Below are 14,743 nucleotides of genomic sequence, written 5' to 3'. Positions count from 1 at the left end.
CAGGACTCAACCCTCCCAGGCCATGAGCAGCACACACTGAAGCCTTTGTGGGCAAGAGATCCTATACAGCACAGATCTAGGTGGAAGATGAGCATCTGAGCATGCATAGAAGCAGGAAATGGCAGGTGCCGCCTGCAACTCCTACATAGCAGTGCATATGAAGCAGCTTAGGCTGCTGGGTACCCAGCAATGGTGACTTGAAGCACTGTCCACTGATTTACCTTCTCTCACAGGTGGAAGATAGCTATGGAACCTTGATCCATCACCAACAGCACAAAGGACTGCCACCTACATCCACTTTGAGAGCTGCATGTGACTTGGAAAACCAGAGATGAGAATTTCTCTGGTATAAAAAAAGGTCCCAGTGTTCTTCAGAATTCCTTTTGCAGTTCCCACATACAGTCCTCTATGCGCATATCCCTGCAGCAGGTGAAAGATGCTTCTCAGGGCTCCAGCTGCCCTCCCTCTCCCCCCCTCCCAGCCTAATTCTTCAACAAGTGCTAAAGCTGGCATAAAAGAAGCCTTTCACAGGAAACAGACCAAGCCAGTCACTTCAGACAAGAGGCTGTAGAAAGTTGTAAGTTGGCAGAGCTCTTGGCACTTCCACATGCCCTGTTTCTACAGTCAGGCTCTTCCAATGATAGCCATGTCCTAGTATTTTTAATTTCCTGTTTGCTGGTCCCTGCATCCACTCACTGCTAATACCTAAGGGACTCTGAGACGGAGGTGGTAGGAGGTAGGCAATGTAAAGGTGTCTGCATTTGAAAATACTGGGGTAGTGCTTTGACCCCAATAAAGCCCAAAGTTGAACTTTGTGCCAGAACCCTCACTCCTGCACAGAACTAAGCCCCTGGTGAAGGAAAGCCCCTGGCCCATGTAGGAACAGAGTGGTACACCTCTGTTAGGGTGTGAAAGGGCTCTCTGCTCCCCAGTGCAATGTTTATACTTGACAAACAGAGGGAAATGAGTAAATACACATTAAAGAATGGTTTACAGTTTGCACTCGAAGTCCAGAGTTTATACTTTTTAACCTGCCCTTTATTTTAGCATACTCAGTCACAAACTCAATTCATGACATGGAAATGGCTTTGTGCCTACTCATGTCTGAGCTGTATGTGTCTGCACCCCCAGCTGATGCCTTTGAAGACATCAGTTGGTCACAGGGCGTTTGACATGTTCCTTTCCTGCCTTCCATCCCACCACTGTATGAAGCTTCAAGCAGGCTCTTTTCAAACTTAAAAGCTATGTTGACAGAAAAGGAAAAAAGTACCTTGTCCTTGCAAATAATTACACTGCTTTATTTTTCAGTATCACAGTCTCAGGAAATGAAACAGTCCAGATCCCTTCCAAGATATTACACAGCTTGCCTTTTTTTTTTTTTCCATCTGTCTGGCCATAAAATAATCACATTTAATATAAATTTATTGTTTTGCTACATCTATTACATTGGAAGAACATAATTACTGGTAGAAGCAGCTGAGCTCCAGCAGCCAAGGGTGGAACGAAGTGTTATTTTCTCCTGCTCTTGTGTAACCCACTTCAGTGGTTCCAGAAAAGCACATGGAGGGACAGAAAGATGCAGTGGATAACAAAGTACAGTGGTTTATTGAATGAAATGGGGCAAGGCAGTGTTCCCTTTACATTCAATGAGAATTCAGGAGTATGAAGCAAAACATGCTATGCACACACAGACATGATACTTTGGTTAAATGTCATTCAGAAGTTCTATGCCAAACCTGGTAAAATGATAGAGTAAACAGTCAAAAATAAGAAAAAAAAATAGGCTTGCATAGACAGATTATTGTCAGTGCACAATTTATATTTAAGGATTAGCTGTTGCAACACAGGGTACATTTGCAGCTCTGAGGAATTTAAGCCTTCTGACTAATCCATCTCATTGCACGGCTAATATTTAGATTCAACAGGCTGAAAGTTTACCCTGAAAAGTTAAAAGAGACAACTGCAGTTATTTCTCTGAGGCAATTAACTATATTGCAGTGCACAGATGCAGCTGGAGACAGACCATGGAGTCTACTTAGAGTGAACACTGATACAGTGGAACTTACTGTGAAGTAGAAAATACTTATTTGTGTGTGCTACTGTCCACTCTGAGCCTCTCCTGGAAGAGCCCAAAAGGCACAGCTGAGCCTTGTCTAGTGTAGCTCACAGGGAGGAGGTGGCTCATTCTACCTCCGGTCTGAAGCTGAGAGTGCAGCTTCTCAACACAAAACCTGTGTCCTGCAGCCTGTACTGGGTACAAGAGTCCAGGTGGCACTTGCATGCTGCACAGTTAAAAGCCTCCATGACTGTGCTGCACAGCCAGAGATGTGCTACAGCATGCTTTAAAGAGCACAGTAAACTGAGATCTCTGTAGGTTTACGCCTGTCCTTCCCAGCCAAAAAAGACAAACTGCCTGTGGTATACTTCATGAGAGGGGTACCGCTGTGCCTCATGCTGTATCTCACAGCCACCTCCCAGAACAACTACAAAACCAAGCACTAAGTGTTTTGAGAGAGTAGGGCAAAACCAACTGTCCATTGGCTGGGGATGGATATAGGGCAGAGTAAAACCTCAAAGTCATGCTCAGATGGGAATTCCTGCTGCAGCACCCTCCCTGGCATCACTGCCAGGAGCAGGACAGCACAGAGGCCAGTCACCCACCAGTCCATGCTATGAACTGTGTTTTGTTTCCTATCGCATCTAACATATCCTTGCAGCATCAGTGCTACCATTATGAACAGCAGGAGCCATCAGCTCAGGGTGATACATGTGCAGGATATCATTCTGCGTAAGAAGCAATGAGTTTCATGGACTCGCTGTGCTAGGTTATGAGAGTATAAACTAAGTAGGGGAATCCTCACACTGTCTCCAAGTGCTCCCCTTTATATATAAATAAGCAATCCACAGTTAGTTTGCATACAAGTTAGTATGAATTAAAATAAAAATCTTGATAATAAAAATACATAATATACACATTGATCAATAACAATAAACTGAATGAAAACACTAGAATGTAACAGTGACTGTATTTTGGCACAAAATAAAAATGCACAAAGATCTAGCACTGTAAAAACAAAAATCCACTTTTTTTCCCTACATAAGAGTGTTATTAGTCCTGATTCAAATCCTGACCAGTGGGAATGCAGAGATATAAAAATACTGTACATACAAGATCCCTTTTAGAGAGCGAAGCAGACTGCCGCATTTGTAACTTCTATTCTTCCTCCCCAAGATAATTTCAATGATTAGACTTCATCTGTCCCCTAACAGCTGATATTTTCCCACCCCACTAAGCTCAAAAACATGAAGTCTTTAAAAAAAAGACAAGATTAACCTGTTGGATCTATCATGTGACAACAACTGCTTCTCCCTGCAGGAAGCTGTACAGTCCACATTAAGACAGTGTTTCATAGCAAGGTGACTCAGATCAGCCTGCTGAAGACATTGAGTATCCCTGCATATAAGGCACAATCACTCTGGTTCACCCAACCTCTCTTCTGCAGACCATTGTGCTTTTGGACGGAGGTGAAGAGGTGGCGAGAGCTCTTGCTGGTGAGATGTGCCTACTATGAAGATTAAGAAGTGCCAGGATTTCATGGTGATGAATTTTCCACATGATGCCTATTGCATTGTTAATGCAGAGTCAGAAAGGGATACAAGATACGAATGACCTGGGTAGGGGTCCAAGCAAGGGCTTTGACATGTTATTAAATCCAGAGCAAACCCATAGGCAGAGCTACTAAAACTTGGCAGAAGACAAGGAAAAAAAAAGGTTAAACATTTTTCTGTCATAGAAAGGAAATATTGCTCCAATTGTTTCTTTTTAAAAGATCAGCTTCATTGTGCCTCTTTCCAGGGACGCACATGCAAGGTTCTGATTTTGCATCTTGCCTAGGTAAGCTGCAGAACTGTGGCTGCTGAGCCCCAAGATGTGTTGGCTCCTTGTTCATCCATGAACTGAACTCAACTCCTGCTGACTTCAGTGGGACCATGGAATGAATATCCCTTCCAAATATGGTTATTAAGCATGCAAGTCCTTTGTAACCTTTACGTGAGGAAATCTCTAACCTGCATGACCACATAAGGCCCACAAGGTATACTAGATGAACAATTGTTCTGTTTATACCCCATTTATTACATGCTTTCCTCATCTACCATGCCTAGCATTTCTCTCTCTGGATAGGTGTTAGCCCCTTCTAACAAAACCTTAGGCCCCTGTTTTCACAAGGGCTATAGAAAAATAAAACAGAAGAAACACTTACAAGGGGCAGCAGATGAATAAAGATAGGGAGTAAAAATAAAAAGATAAGGACTATGGGAGGCTATGAAGCAAAGCACCCCATAAAGTATTCAGCACTCCCTGAAGGCATCCATTTGAAGCAGCAAATGCTCCTGGGATCCTTCACTCTGCCTCTCATTTCTTGGTGCCACAGCCTGAGGAGGCCATTAAGGAGATCTTACAGCTCCACAGAGTAGACACAGAGGTGCTCTTCAGGCAAATAAAATTAACCAGAGTTTCCTCTTGTATCATTCCCTCTCGCTCTCACTGAAGTCAACAACTTGGATACTCCCAAACATCCCTCCTGAATTAACAGCTTCTTCAAATGTCAGCAGGCTCAGAGCCTTCAAAACTGTTCTAATTAGGGTAAAACAGAAATTACATGACAACTGCATTGCAAGAAAGCCCGTCACAGCCACCTACAGAGCCCCAGGAAAGGCTGAATTCCTAGTTGACAATTTCCCTTTCCTTTTGCAGAGGGTCACCCCATGCATATTAAGTATAAAGCACAGCCACTTTCTGATTTGGCAGGACTTTTCCCCATCCACTTTTCACAAGTGCACCAGATGATACAAGCAGAAAGGCCTTGAGTGGGGAGGTAGCTCACGAAACCCCACCAGGCATCCATTTCACTACAATGAATACTCTGATGGCAATGGAGGGGAAAAACTCACAGGAAAAAAATAATGGCATTTTCAGCAGTAGGAATCTTGACTGCTACATGAAATATAAAAATAAATTTTTACGAAATAAACTCTTTGCAGATGAGGGTGCCACAGTGGCCCAAGTTATCAAATGAAAAGTTAAAACTAGGGACTGTGTTGACCCTTTTCTGGGTCCTTTAAAACAACATTAACACTTGTGAATGGACAGATGGAACAAGAAGAGGGAACAAGGAAAGCACAGTAAAAATCTAGCCGCTAGCTGGAGTATTTCCTGAGAAGAAGCTGCAAGCAAGCAAGACCTTCTAAATGATGCAGGTGAGCAAGCTCACAGTCTGGAAGCAAGGATATGCAGCTAGCAGGATGCTGCCAATGCACAAAGTCCTGGGCATTTTACACAGACAGCTTGCAGATCCTGCTGTGCCTTAGACAGCGATAGTTTTATCTTGATAGGAATCTACAGAGCTATGCAGAGGTGAGGCAGTCAGCACAGATATTGTGTGGACTGTTCAGCACTCTACATCTAGCTCAAAGTTGCCTGTAGTTGTGGATTTCTGATTCAGTGTCAATGCCCATATGGCCCTCCTTCAGCCCCAAGAATCCAAGATATATGTAGATTCAAACACAAGTTACTGTACGCAAGTGCATCAGCAACTAAGCTAGGAGTTGCAGTAGTTCCTACTTGGCTTCAGTGAAATTCCTTGGCTATCACACGAAACCTCAAAGCAGGTGACCATAGAGGTCCCTTCAGGCATTTAAATCTGTATGATTCTTCCCAATCCACAAATTGCAGCTTCATCAGCTCCCTGGTATATCTTAAGAGTTGTGCACACAAGGTCTAACTTCCACTGAAATTGTCTTTCAATTGTTCTATCCTATACCCTGGAGCTAAATGCCTAGTTACTCTACCCAGGTTGCTGTAAACCCTAGAAAGAAATACAGCAGTTAAATTTTATTTCATAGGCAATTTCTTCCTCACCAGTCCCAGGTTCTGGCTTTTGCTGATGCACATTATGAAGATGCTCTCTTCTTCCTCCAAGCATGACTGTCAGGTTGGCTCAGCTATCTTACCCAGCACAGGAAGAAAGATATCTCCTCTTATAACTCTCTTTGCCAAGTCATCCCAATATGGAAAGAACTTGCAGTTCTGACGTTGTGATGCATTACCATAATCAAACTAATTTTTTTGATTTTTCTCCCTGTTGTAACTGCATCTCTATTTGTCAAAGCTCCAGACAAAGCTTAAAAATAAAAATAAAAGGAAAGCCTCAAAATAATGTAATGGGGAGCTGTTAAGTCAGCTAGTTGATGCACACAGCTCAGTGGTGGCTAGATTATACTGCACTGCTTAATTCATCACATATGAGTAAGAAATTGAAACAAACAAAGTTCCTTATTATGATGACACTTCAAGAGGACATCCTGGGAGTAGCGGGTGGACCTTCCATTGGGTAAGGAATTGAGAAAGTTGCCTGGCAATTCCAGTAATGTCTGCTACAGAAGAGTCGGTACCAAAGCAAAGGCTAGCACAGTTTACTGCTTCCTACGGGAACCTGGAAAGCAAAACAGAAAGAAAGAAAAAAAATAAAAAAATAAAATCTGTAAGGTTAGATCCTGGTGAAAAAAACACTACCTACAGGCATCTTCTACCTGGCCTGCCCTCTTGGGTATCTGTGTGACTTCCAGGGTACTGGTAAAGTCAAATGACAAAATGGGAAACATGTTACATTTACCCAAACAAAACAAAAAAAGGATAGGTCCACAAGACAGGCAGACATTTGCATTTCTTCTAGGTTGTGAACAGTGCTGCAGCCACATCGCATAGTCTCACTAAGGAAAACTGAATGAGCACTCAGCTTACAGACTTTATAAAAGTGCCATCAACTTTCATGCTTGTTTGATGGACACAGAACACAAAAGTTTCCCAAACTTTAAATTTTTGGAAGTGTCCACATTTAAGTCACAATCAGTGCAGCTGGAAGAAATCTGGGAGATTGACTCAAACTCTGGCTGCCCCTTTCCTTCCCCAGAGATTCTATAAATAACTCAGACAATTAACATTCAGGTTTAAAGAAATGTGGGGGCTCTTATGCCAAGTGATTTTAGGAAACAAGCCAACAATGCAGCGCTGAGATGCTGTGGGAACAAAAGAGCATGTTCTCAGGACAAGCTTCTGTCTAATCATCCCATCTGCTCACCAGACAGGTGATATTGAGAGATTTTGTCTTATTGAATTGTTTGATAGTAATGAGTCACCTAAAATCCATCTCATCATTGTCTTCATGTTATTTGCTGCCTGGATTTATAGTCATTCATCATTAAGAGATCACAGAGAACATGCAGAGAGCAATTTGGAAAACTCAAGGCAAACCAAGTCAACTTTTTAGTCTCTCAGCCTGCAGTGTTCTCAGCAAGTACAACTCTGCCACTGACTAGCATCACCTGCCTGCTGGGGGCAATAATATCCATTCCTTTTCTCTCTTAGTATCTTTCAAACATCCTGTCGTTCAGGCTGCTCATTTGAGGAAAACAGCCCACAGTAACCCAAGTGCTGGGGCAACCATGGGCTTGATCCTACCTTTAGGAGAGTGCTCAGGTTTGGGGATCTGGCGCATAGGGCTGGGCTGGCTTGTGTAATACCGAGCACGTTCAAAGTCATCGTGGAGAGGCTGTGACCTGCCAAACACAGTGAAAAAGAAGCGCTGGGAAAAAAACTCAAAGGCGTAACAGTGTGTCAAAACCAACATCTCAGCTGCCTGGTCACTTTGATACAGTCTCTGGCCCGGATTTCCCACCTGCAGACCAGCTCCTCTGGGCACGGCTTGTTACTGTTTTCTGTGGTGAGAAAGGCACAGTGTTTACTCCTTCTCACGGGCGGCTTTAAGTTGTCAGGAAACAAAAAACTTCCATTACGAAGTCGGTTGCAAACCTTAATCAAAACTACACAGTTTTAAAGTCTTTAATGCTTGACCCGTTTTAACACCAGAGTATTTTAATACGATCTCCCTCAGCCTTCACCTGCAAACCTCATTTGCTGTTTCTTTTGCAAATTCAACAAGAATTTCTAGGCTCATATCTGGACTGGAAATCAAAGCCACCAGGGTCACTTTCAGGGTTCAATCCCTCATGAAGAGCACCAGACCAGGGAACCAATTAATTCAGCTACAGCACATTCCCATCAGCTTTAGGATGAGGTATCCCAAAGCAGAACATGCTTGCTTGCTGTGGGGTATCCACATGCAGCAGTGGCAGCAGCGTACAGAGCTTAACTGGGAGTGAGGACCCAAGGGAGCAGCTGTGCAAATGCATCATGAATACTACTCCATGCCCAGAGATGACATTTGGTTTCACACCCACAGAAGCTCTTTAACCCTCTCAATGTTTCTCTGCCATTTAACAAATGTCACTGCACAAGCTCATCAATCTCCGTCAGTGCCAGACAGGGAGACCAATATGGACAAATGCCACAAGCACAGTGAGTGACTCATGTCACTGAACACCTTAGAAGCCTTGTGCCCTCCAGCTCATTTCAGCGCCAAAACCTCTGTTCTCTACCAAGCTCTTTGTGAGTGGGTCAAGGCTGATGGCCCTACAACTCTTCCCTAGGACTCAGCTTCTGCCTGCATTTCCCCATTTATGCCAGCCAGTTCAGTCTCACCTTGAAGATCTTTCACCTTTGTGTCGCTGAGTTTCAGGTCCTTCTTTTGACCTTGAACGTGTGGACTCACTTGCATCATGCTAATGGGAAGAAGAGGAGAAAGAAGCTCATCTGAGTGCTTTACAAGACAGCAGCCAGTACACTGAGGCTGCCAGAGCTCCACTCAGTCCTGTGCTCAGTTTATACACACAACTAACTACAGCCAGACACGTGCAAACAGCAGTATCAGGACTAATGCAGTCAGTGTGTAATGACTATGCACACGGCTGGGCTGAGCACAAGGGACCAGATGTATGCAGCTGTGCTCCTGCAACCACTCAAACACAGTAAGGAGGCTGAAAACATCAGAGCTACTTCCAATTGGCCACCATGATTAACACAACACCCTCTTTAGCACCTAACCAGTGCAGACTGTGAGATCTGTTTCCTGTCACCTTCCACACTGGCTCGCCAAGCCTCTGTAATATTACTCATACAAAAATCTAGGCTGGATACACTCAGTACTTTCATTATAGGGCCAATTTGATTATGAATCAGAGTGACAACTGGAGCAGCTGCACTGTCCTTAATACCTGCAGCGCACAAGCAGAACAAACTACTGGTTTTAGTGCCGCAGCCAGGATTTCAGCAGAAGTAACGCCCCATACCAGGACTGACTATTTGAGGGAGGCCACAAGGTGCTGTGACATCTAGCACCATTCTCCAAGGCCATAGCCCACAGTTTACCCTGCTTGAGGCTGAAGTAAAAGAGCATCTAGCCAAGCAGGTGGCTCCAAAAGGTTTGGGAGGCAGCTGAACAACAGGCAGTAAGACACTCTGCATCATTCCTTTTGCTCTCACCACACACCCTCACGTCTCCCTCTGGAAAGGGGAATAACTTTATAGCACTTCATTTGTGGCACCTCCTGAAGCTTGACATACCTTCCAGTCTTGATCATGCCTCCTCCTTTCAAAGGAAGACTTTTCTCTCTCCCTCCCTTTCTTGAAAGCCTTTTTCTCCTCAGCCATCAAGAGTCGGGCAATTTCCTAGAAGGGAAAATACAGAGAATGTGTCAGACAGTTTTACTGCTCTTGTGGGTTTGAGTTATTTAAACCCTTTCCAATAGACAGCTGCTGAATGAGAAGGGTGCAAAGCCAGGATTCCATCCGTGATCAGAAATCAAGTGAGAGGGCAGAATTAAGACTGACTACATGCAGCATGCCCACTGGATTCCTAATTTGTCAGAACTGTGTTTGCAAAGCCTTCCTGCCCTTTACTCCTTTCCTTTCAATGGAGATATGTGTGTGTGTGTTTAACCTTGTAGCATCTCTGACAGTCTCCTTTTAGGCGCAGTTACAAGAGATGCTCTTACAAAGCCATGAACTTACTTCCTCTGCCACAGTTGCAACAGGTAGCACAAATTCCTCCTTGACCAGCCTGAGCATATACAGGATAACTAGCCAGGAGCAAACCCCAAGGGAGTCCTGAGCTTCCCCAACAAGGAGAGAAATGAACAAGTAGAAGGTCAGAGGAGGTAAGTGGTGTTTTCTAGTTTTCACAAGTAAAGGAATACTGCACACATTTAACTTTACTCACCTCATCTTGGGCTACTTGAGCTGCCTTCTGATCTGCCTCATCAGCCTGTGGAAAAAAGAAAAAGTGGGTGGAGGGGAGATAAAAAAAGAGACAAAGGGACAAAAGAGTAACGCTTCTGATTTATTCATACTCATTAACTTATGTAGGCAGGGCAAGCAGGTACCCAAACAAATACGCTACCATTGTCTCTGAATTTATTTAGCTACCTCAATACTTGCCTCCAACCCAACACCAAACTGTCATTTCAGCTTTTCAGCTGAGTTTTGTCCTCATCTATCTGCCAGGCCACAGCACAACACTTTGCCCATCCTGTTGCCCCCTTTCTCTCAAAGATGGGCACTGGTCTGCTTCACTTCTGGGTTGACCACACCGAGTAAAGGCCTTATTACCTACCTGGAAATGTCCATTTAATATCACTCTGCTTTAATTATTTAATTTTAGGGTATTTATTTCAGAAAATAAGGCTCTGCTGGCCAGATGCCAACTGTCACTCCATATATGTGTGTATGGGAGACAAAACTTAATTACCAGAATCATAGAACCATAGAATAGTTAGGGTTGGAAAGGACCTTAAGATCATCTAGTTCCACCCCCCCTGCCGTGGGCAGGGACACCTTACGCTAAATCGTATCACCCAAAGCCTTGTCCAACCTGGTCTTGAACACCGCCAGGAATGGAGCATTCACAGCTTCCCTGGGCAACCCATTCCAGTGCCTCACCACCCTAACAGGAAAGAATTTCCTCCTTATATCCGATCTAAACTTCCCCTGTTTAAGTTTTAACCCATTACCCCTTGTCCTGTCACTACAGTCTCTTCATTAGAGTCCCTCTCCAGCATCCCTATAGGCCCCCTTCAGATACTGGAATGAACAGTAACAAGACTTTAGGTCTTAAAGTCACAAGTTTACAAATGAAAGTTGTCATCACTGGCTATCTTAGTTCCTTCGAGTTCACTAAAGCATCCTCTCTACTTACCAGGAGCTCTTCCTCCTGCAGCTTCCGAGCAATTTCTGCATCAGACAACTCCTGTTCCCTTTGGGGTGTATCATACATGGCTTGCTTCGTCCCCCTCAACTTACTGCCTACAGAATTGAGAGAGAAACCAATCAACTCAACCATTTTCCACATGCTTCGGTAAGGAAATTCCCAGCATTTCCTGAGCCACTTGCAAAAGCCCCATTCAAGGGAACCAGAGACCATGACAGCATACCTTCCAGGCAGCTGATTTGAGAGTACCTTTAGCTGAGGTGCAGCATGCACCTTTGGGAGGTTCCTCTATGCATACAGAAATATCTGATACACCATGTCCTGTATGACAAATGCAACTAGATAGCAGAAGAGGCCATGTAATTTGAAGCAGTCTCTGTTGACCCAGTGATCCTAGCAAAAGAATTGTAATTTTTCACACTCTGCAGATACACTGATACAGATACACTGGTAAAACCTGGCAGCAGAGAGCAGCTCAACATCTGTTATGAGCACAGCAGAATCTGGGAACACACTGATGGAAGTGGCATGGGCTGCCAAAGTTGCCTGGGACAGGCTCACATAAGGTTACAGACAATTTCTTCATTAAGGTGACCCATGAATTTTACAATTTAGTGAGAAAACAGCCAAGTAAACACTTCTGAAGTTCATACAAGGTTCAGTTAGTGCTTTGAGCTCAGTTTTATTTGTTTATTTTAAAGTTAAGCCATCTCCAAATGATCTAAAATGTATTTTGAGAGTCTCTCCATAGTCTATTTGCACCAGGCCAAAGGAGTCTCACTGTAACCCTGTTATAAAATGTATAACTTCACTCACATACAATGAATGCCTTCTCCTTCCATTTGCAGTCTGAACTGTATTATTCAGACATCTCAGACATCTAAATGAGCTTTCTGCTTTGTGTCCGAAGTATGTACTCCAGACCCCTGTATCTCTTTCACCTCAAACCCAGAAAATTTTTTCCTTCCAATCTTTTAAAACCAAGTGGCATAACATAAGGTAGCCAACTGATTTCAAAAAATATTCTGTGCATCTACCAACAAACTACCATCATACTCCACCAAGCATCCCAATGACTTCAAACTGCAGTAGGCCAGAGACCTCATGCATCAACCCAGAATAAAACCATGGAATAGGAAACCACCTCTTCTATGTGTAGTAAGGAAGGCTTGTGGGGTTTTCTACTTTTTGTTTTGTTTGAATGAACTGATTAATTACCTCAACCAATTAACACCCCTCTTACAAATCACCTTAGCATAAGAAAACTTCAGCTCTGGCATGTTTAAGAATATGACTTGGCCTCTCCTAGCATACTTCGATCAATCAAAGCTGTGAAGAGCTGCAGACCATAGCCAGCACAGAAACTCTGGCAAAATGCACCAGCTTGGTTAGAGTTAAATTATTCAAGGTCAAGGCAAACACAGTTTTACATGCTGGAACAAAAAGCAATGTGGCCAACAGGCTCCTGTACAGCATTAACTCTATGAAGAACAAAAATTTCCAGGAATTGTCTGCCGGCCAGCCTGAGGCTGAGCCTTCACACACTGATTGGTGCCAGGCTTTTTTTGTTCAGAAGACAACAATAAATGTTACTTGCACATCACTTCTGCCCACACTCAGGGGAACACAAAGCACTCCATAACCACAGGCCCCATGAAGCGGATGTGAGCTTTTGGCTATTTTGACTCCAATCCTATGCGACAGGATACTGAGTTACTTGGATCTACACTGTATCAGAGCAAATCATGACCTACTGATAACATGTACAGACTTAATTAACTCCTTCCACTAACCCCAATAAAATTTTGCATGATCAAGATGAAGAATAATCCTCCCAGCATCTCCAGAGACAGACATGCATTACCACCCTCACCTTATCCAAGACCAGTTAGATGGCTTAAAGCACAGAGTCCCATGACACAGACAGACATAGGTCCAAGTAAATGCCTACTTCTACTAAGAAGTGGGTCACCCCCAATTCCAGTGGGGTTTTAAGAGCAGAAATACAGATCTGGACCTTTAAAGCCCATCAAACCCCAAGTGTTACTGGACAACAAGAACTACACAAGTACGTGTTTGTCAGAAAAATCCACTTGTACTGAATTTGACGAGTCCCATCTAATAAACAGAGCCCAGCTGGACACCTAGTGCCACTCCTTAACTTTGCTCAAAATGAATCAATTATGTTGCCAGCAGGGCTTTCTGTGAGAAGTGATGGAAATTGCTGGCTTGTTAGTACTTAAACAAACTATCTTAATTTACAGACCTGCACCCCAAATCAACCAAATACAAGTGCAACCATAACATTAGGGGGTTTGTTATTTTTTTCTTTTGTTCAAGAAGACCACAGCACAAAATATATAATGGAGAAAACCACAACACCTCCCCCTCCCAAAAAAAAGAACCCAAACCCAAACACCTGGTTGTTGGTTGGTTGCTTTTATGGGGGTTTTGGTTTGTAGGTTTTTTTTAATTAAACACAGGATACCATGGGCACCATTTCCAATAATATATTTTTACTCATCCTCTCTGATGCCACAGAACATGTCAGGAAATAAACAGAGCAAGAATATTAATGGATAAAAAGAATCTCACTAAATAAGGGAGAACCCTGGGCAGGATTCACCACATACACAATGCAGGTGGATATCAGACATAAGCTCTTCCAAAGGAAACAACACAGATTTCAGACACCAGGATGGGGCACACAAAGGTCCATCCCCACATGTATGTACACCTTCCCCATCACTTGGTTACCTGAGTCTCGCTGGCAGTATCCAACCTTCCCCTGGGTCACAGCATGTGGGGAGGGGGAAAGTCTCCTGTGTCCTGACCTTTTGTAGTCTCTCTCCTCACCCCTCCTATGATCATCTCTAGATTCAGCATCATGAAGCTTCTCATCATGCACCATCCTGTGCGACGAATGGCCCCAATGACGTGATTTCTGTTTTCCAGGGCGCACCAGCTGGCTGCTGCCCCAGTGCCAAGTCTCCTGCTCAGCCTCTAGTTCCATCTCAAGAAGAGGAAGGCACTTTTCTCTCTCTTGCCTTGTTGGCTTTCTGCTGTGCCATGCCTGGTCTGCAAGTCTATGATCTGACTCCAAGTCAAGACTGAGAGGTCTCCAAGCCTTCTCCTTGCTGGCTGCCCTCCTCTCCTGCCGCTCCCAGCTATTGCTGTGGTCATAGGTGCTGTGCTCAGCCTCTCCTTCCAAGTCAGGGCTGGGATGTTTCCTGGACCTGCCTTGGCTGGCTGATTTCCACTCCTGCCGATGGCCACTGCTGGCCTCACTCAGTTGAGCAGACCTCTGATGATCTTCTGAGTTGGAATGCCTGTGTTTGGCCACACTGCTGGACAAAGGCAGGGGTGCTCCTCGGTGCTCTCTCTGCAAGCGCGTGTGCCTGTCACCACCGCGTGCCCTGCGAGGCTCAGAAACCTGCTCTCTGGGGTCACCCCTGAGGTGCTCTGAGCAATGGGGGGACAAATAATGACCAGGTTAGTGGTGCAAGGGTTAATAGCGGTTCAGCAAGGCCAGACTCGTAGCATGCAGATGAGGGAGCTTGATGCAAGAAGTTCGAAATACA

General features: G+C 44.2%; 1 protein-coding gene across 3 annotated transcripts in view; it reads right to left on the bottom strand.

The window, feature by feature from the left end:
- Positions 1–1,277: 1,277 nt before the first annotated feature.
- CCDC50 (coiled-coil domain containing 50) overlaps positions 1,278–14,743 on the bottom strand; it is a 43,354-nt gene continuing 29,888 nt past the window's right edge. The window contains exons 6-12 of one of the 3 annotated variants that reach the window (XM_062606269.1): positions 13,920–14,624; positions 11,151–11,257; positions 10,176–10,220; positions 9,521–9,625; positions 8,600–8,679; positions 7,520–7,617; positions 1,278–6,494 (exon numbers count right to left, since the gene is read on the bottom strand). In XM_062606269.1, the coding sequence (XP_062462253.1) occupies positions 6,475–6,494; positions 7,520–7,617; positions 8,600–8,679; positions 9,521–9,625; positions 10,176–10,220; positions 11,151–11,257; positions 13,920–14,624 (1,160 nt within the window). In that variant the 3' untranslated portion in view covers positions 1,278–6,474. The remainder of the gene's footprint in view (positions 6,495–7,519; positions 7,618–8,599; positions 8,680–9,520; positions 9,626–10,175; positions 10,221–11,150; positions 11,258–13,919; positions 14,625–14,743) is intronic. The other 2 variants (XM_062606271.1, XM_062606270.1) reach the window with 2 other exon arrangements.

The sequence above is a fragment of the Pezoporus occidentalis genome, unplaced genomic scaffold (genome assembly GCF_034315485.1).
Source record: "Pezoporus occidentalis ecotype Australia unplaced genomic scaffold, CSIRO_AGI_Poc_V1 ctg95, whole genome shotgun sequence".
NCBI lineage: Eukaryota > Metazoa > Chordata > Aves > Psittaciformes > Psittacidae > Pezoporus > Pezoporus occidentalis.
This window is presented reverse-complemented; position numbering and strand designations above follow the sequence as displayed.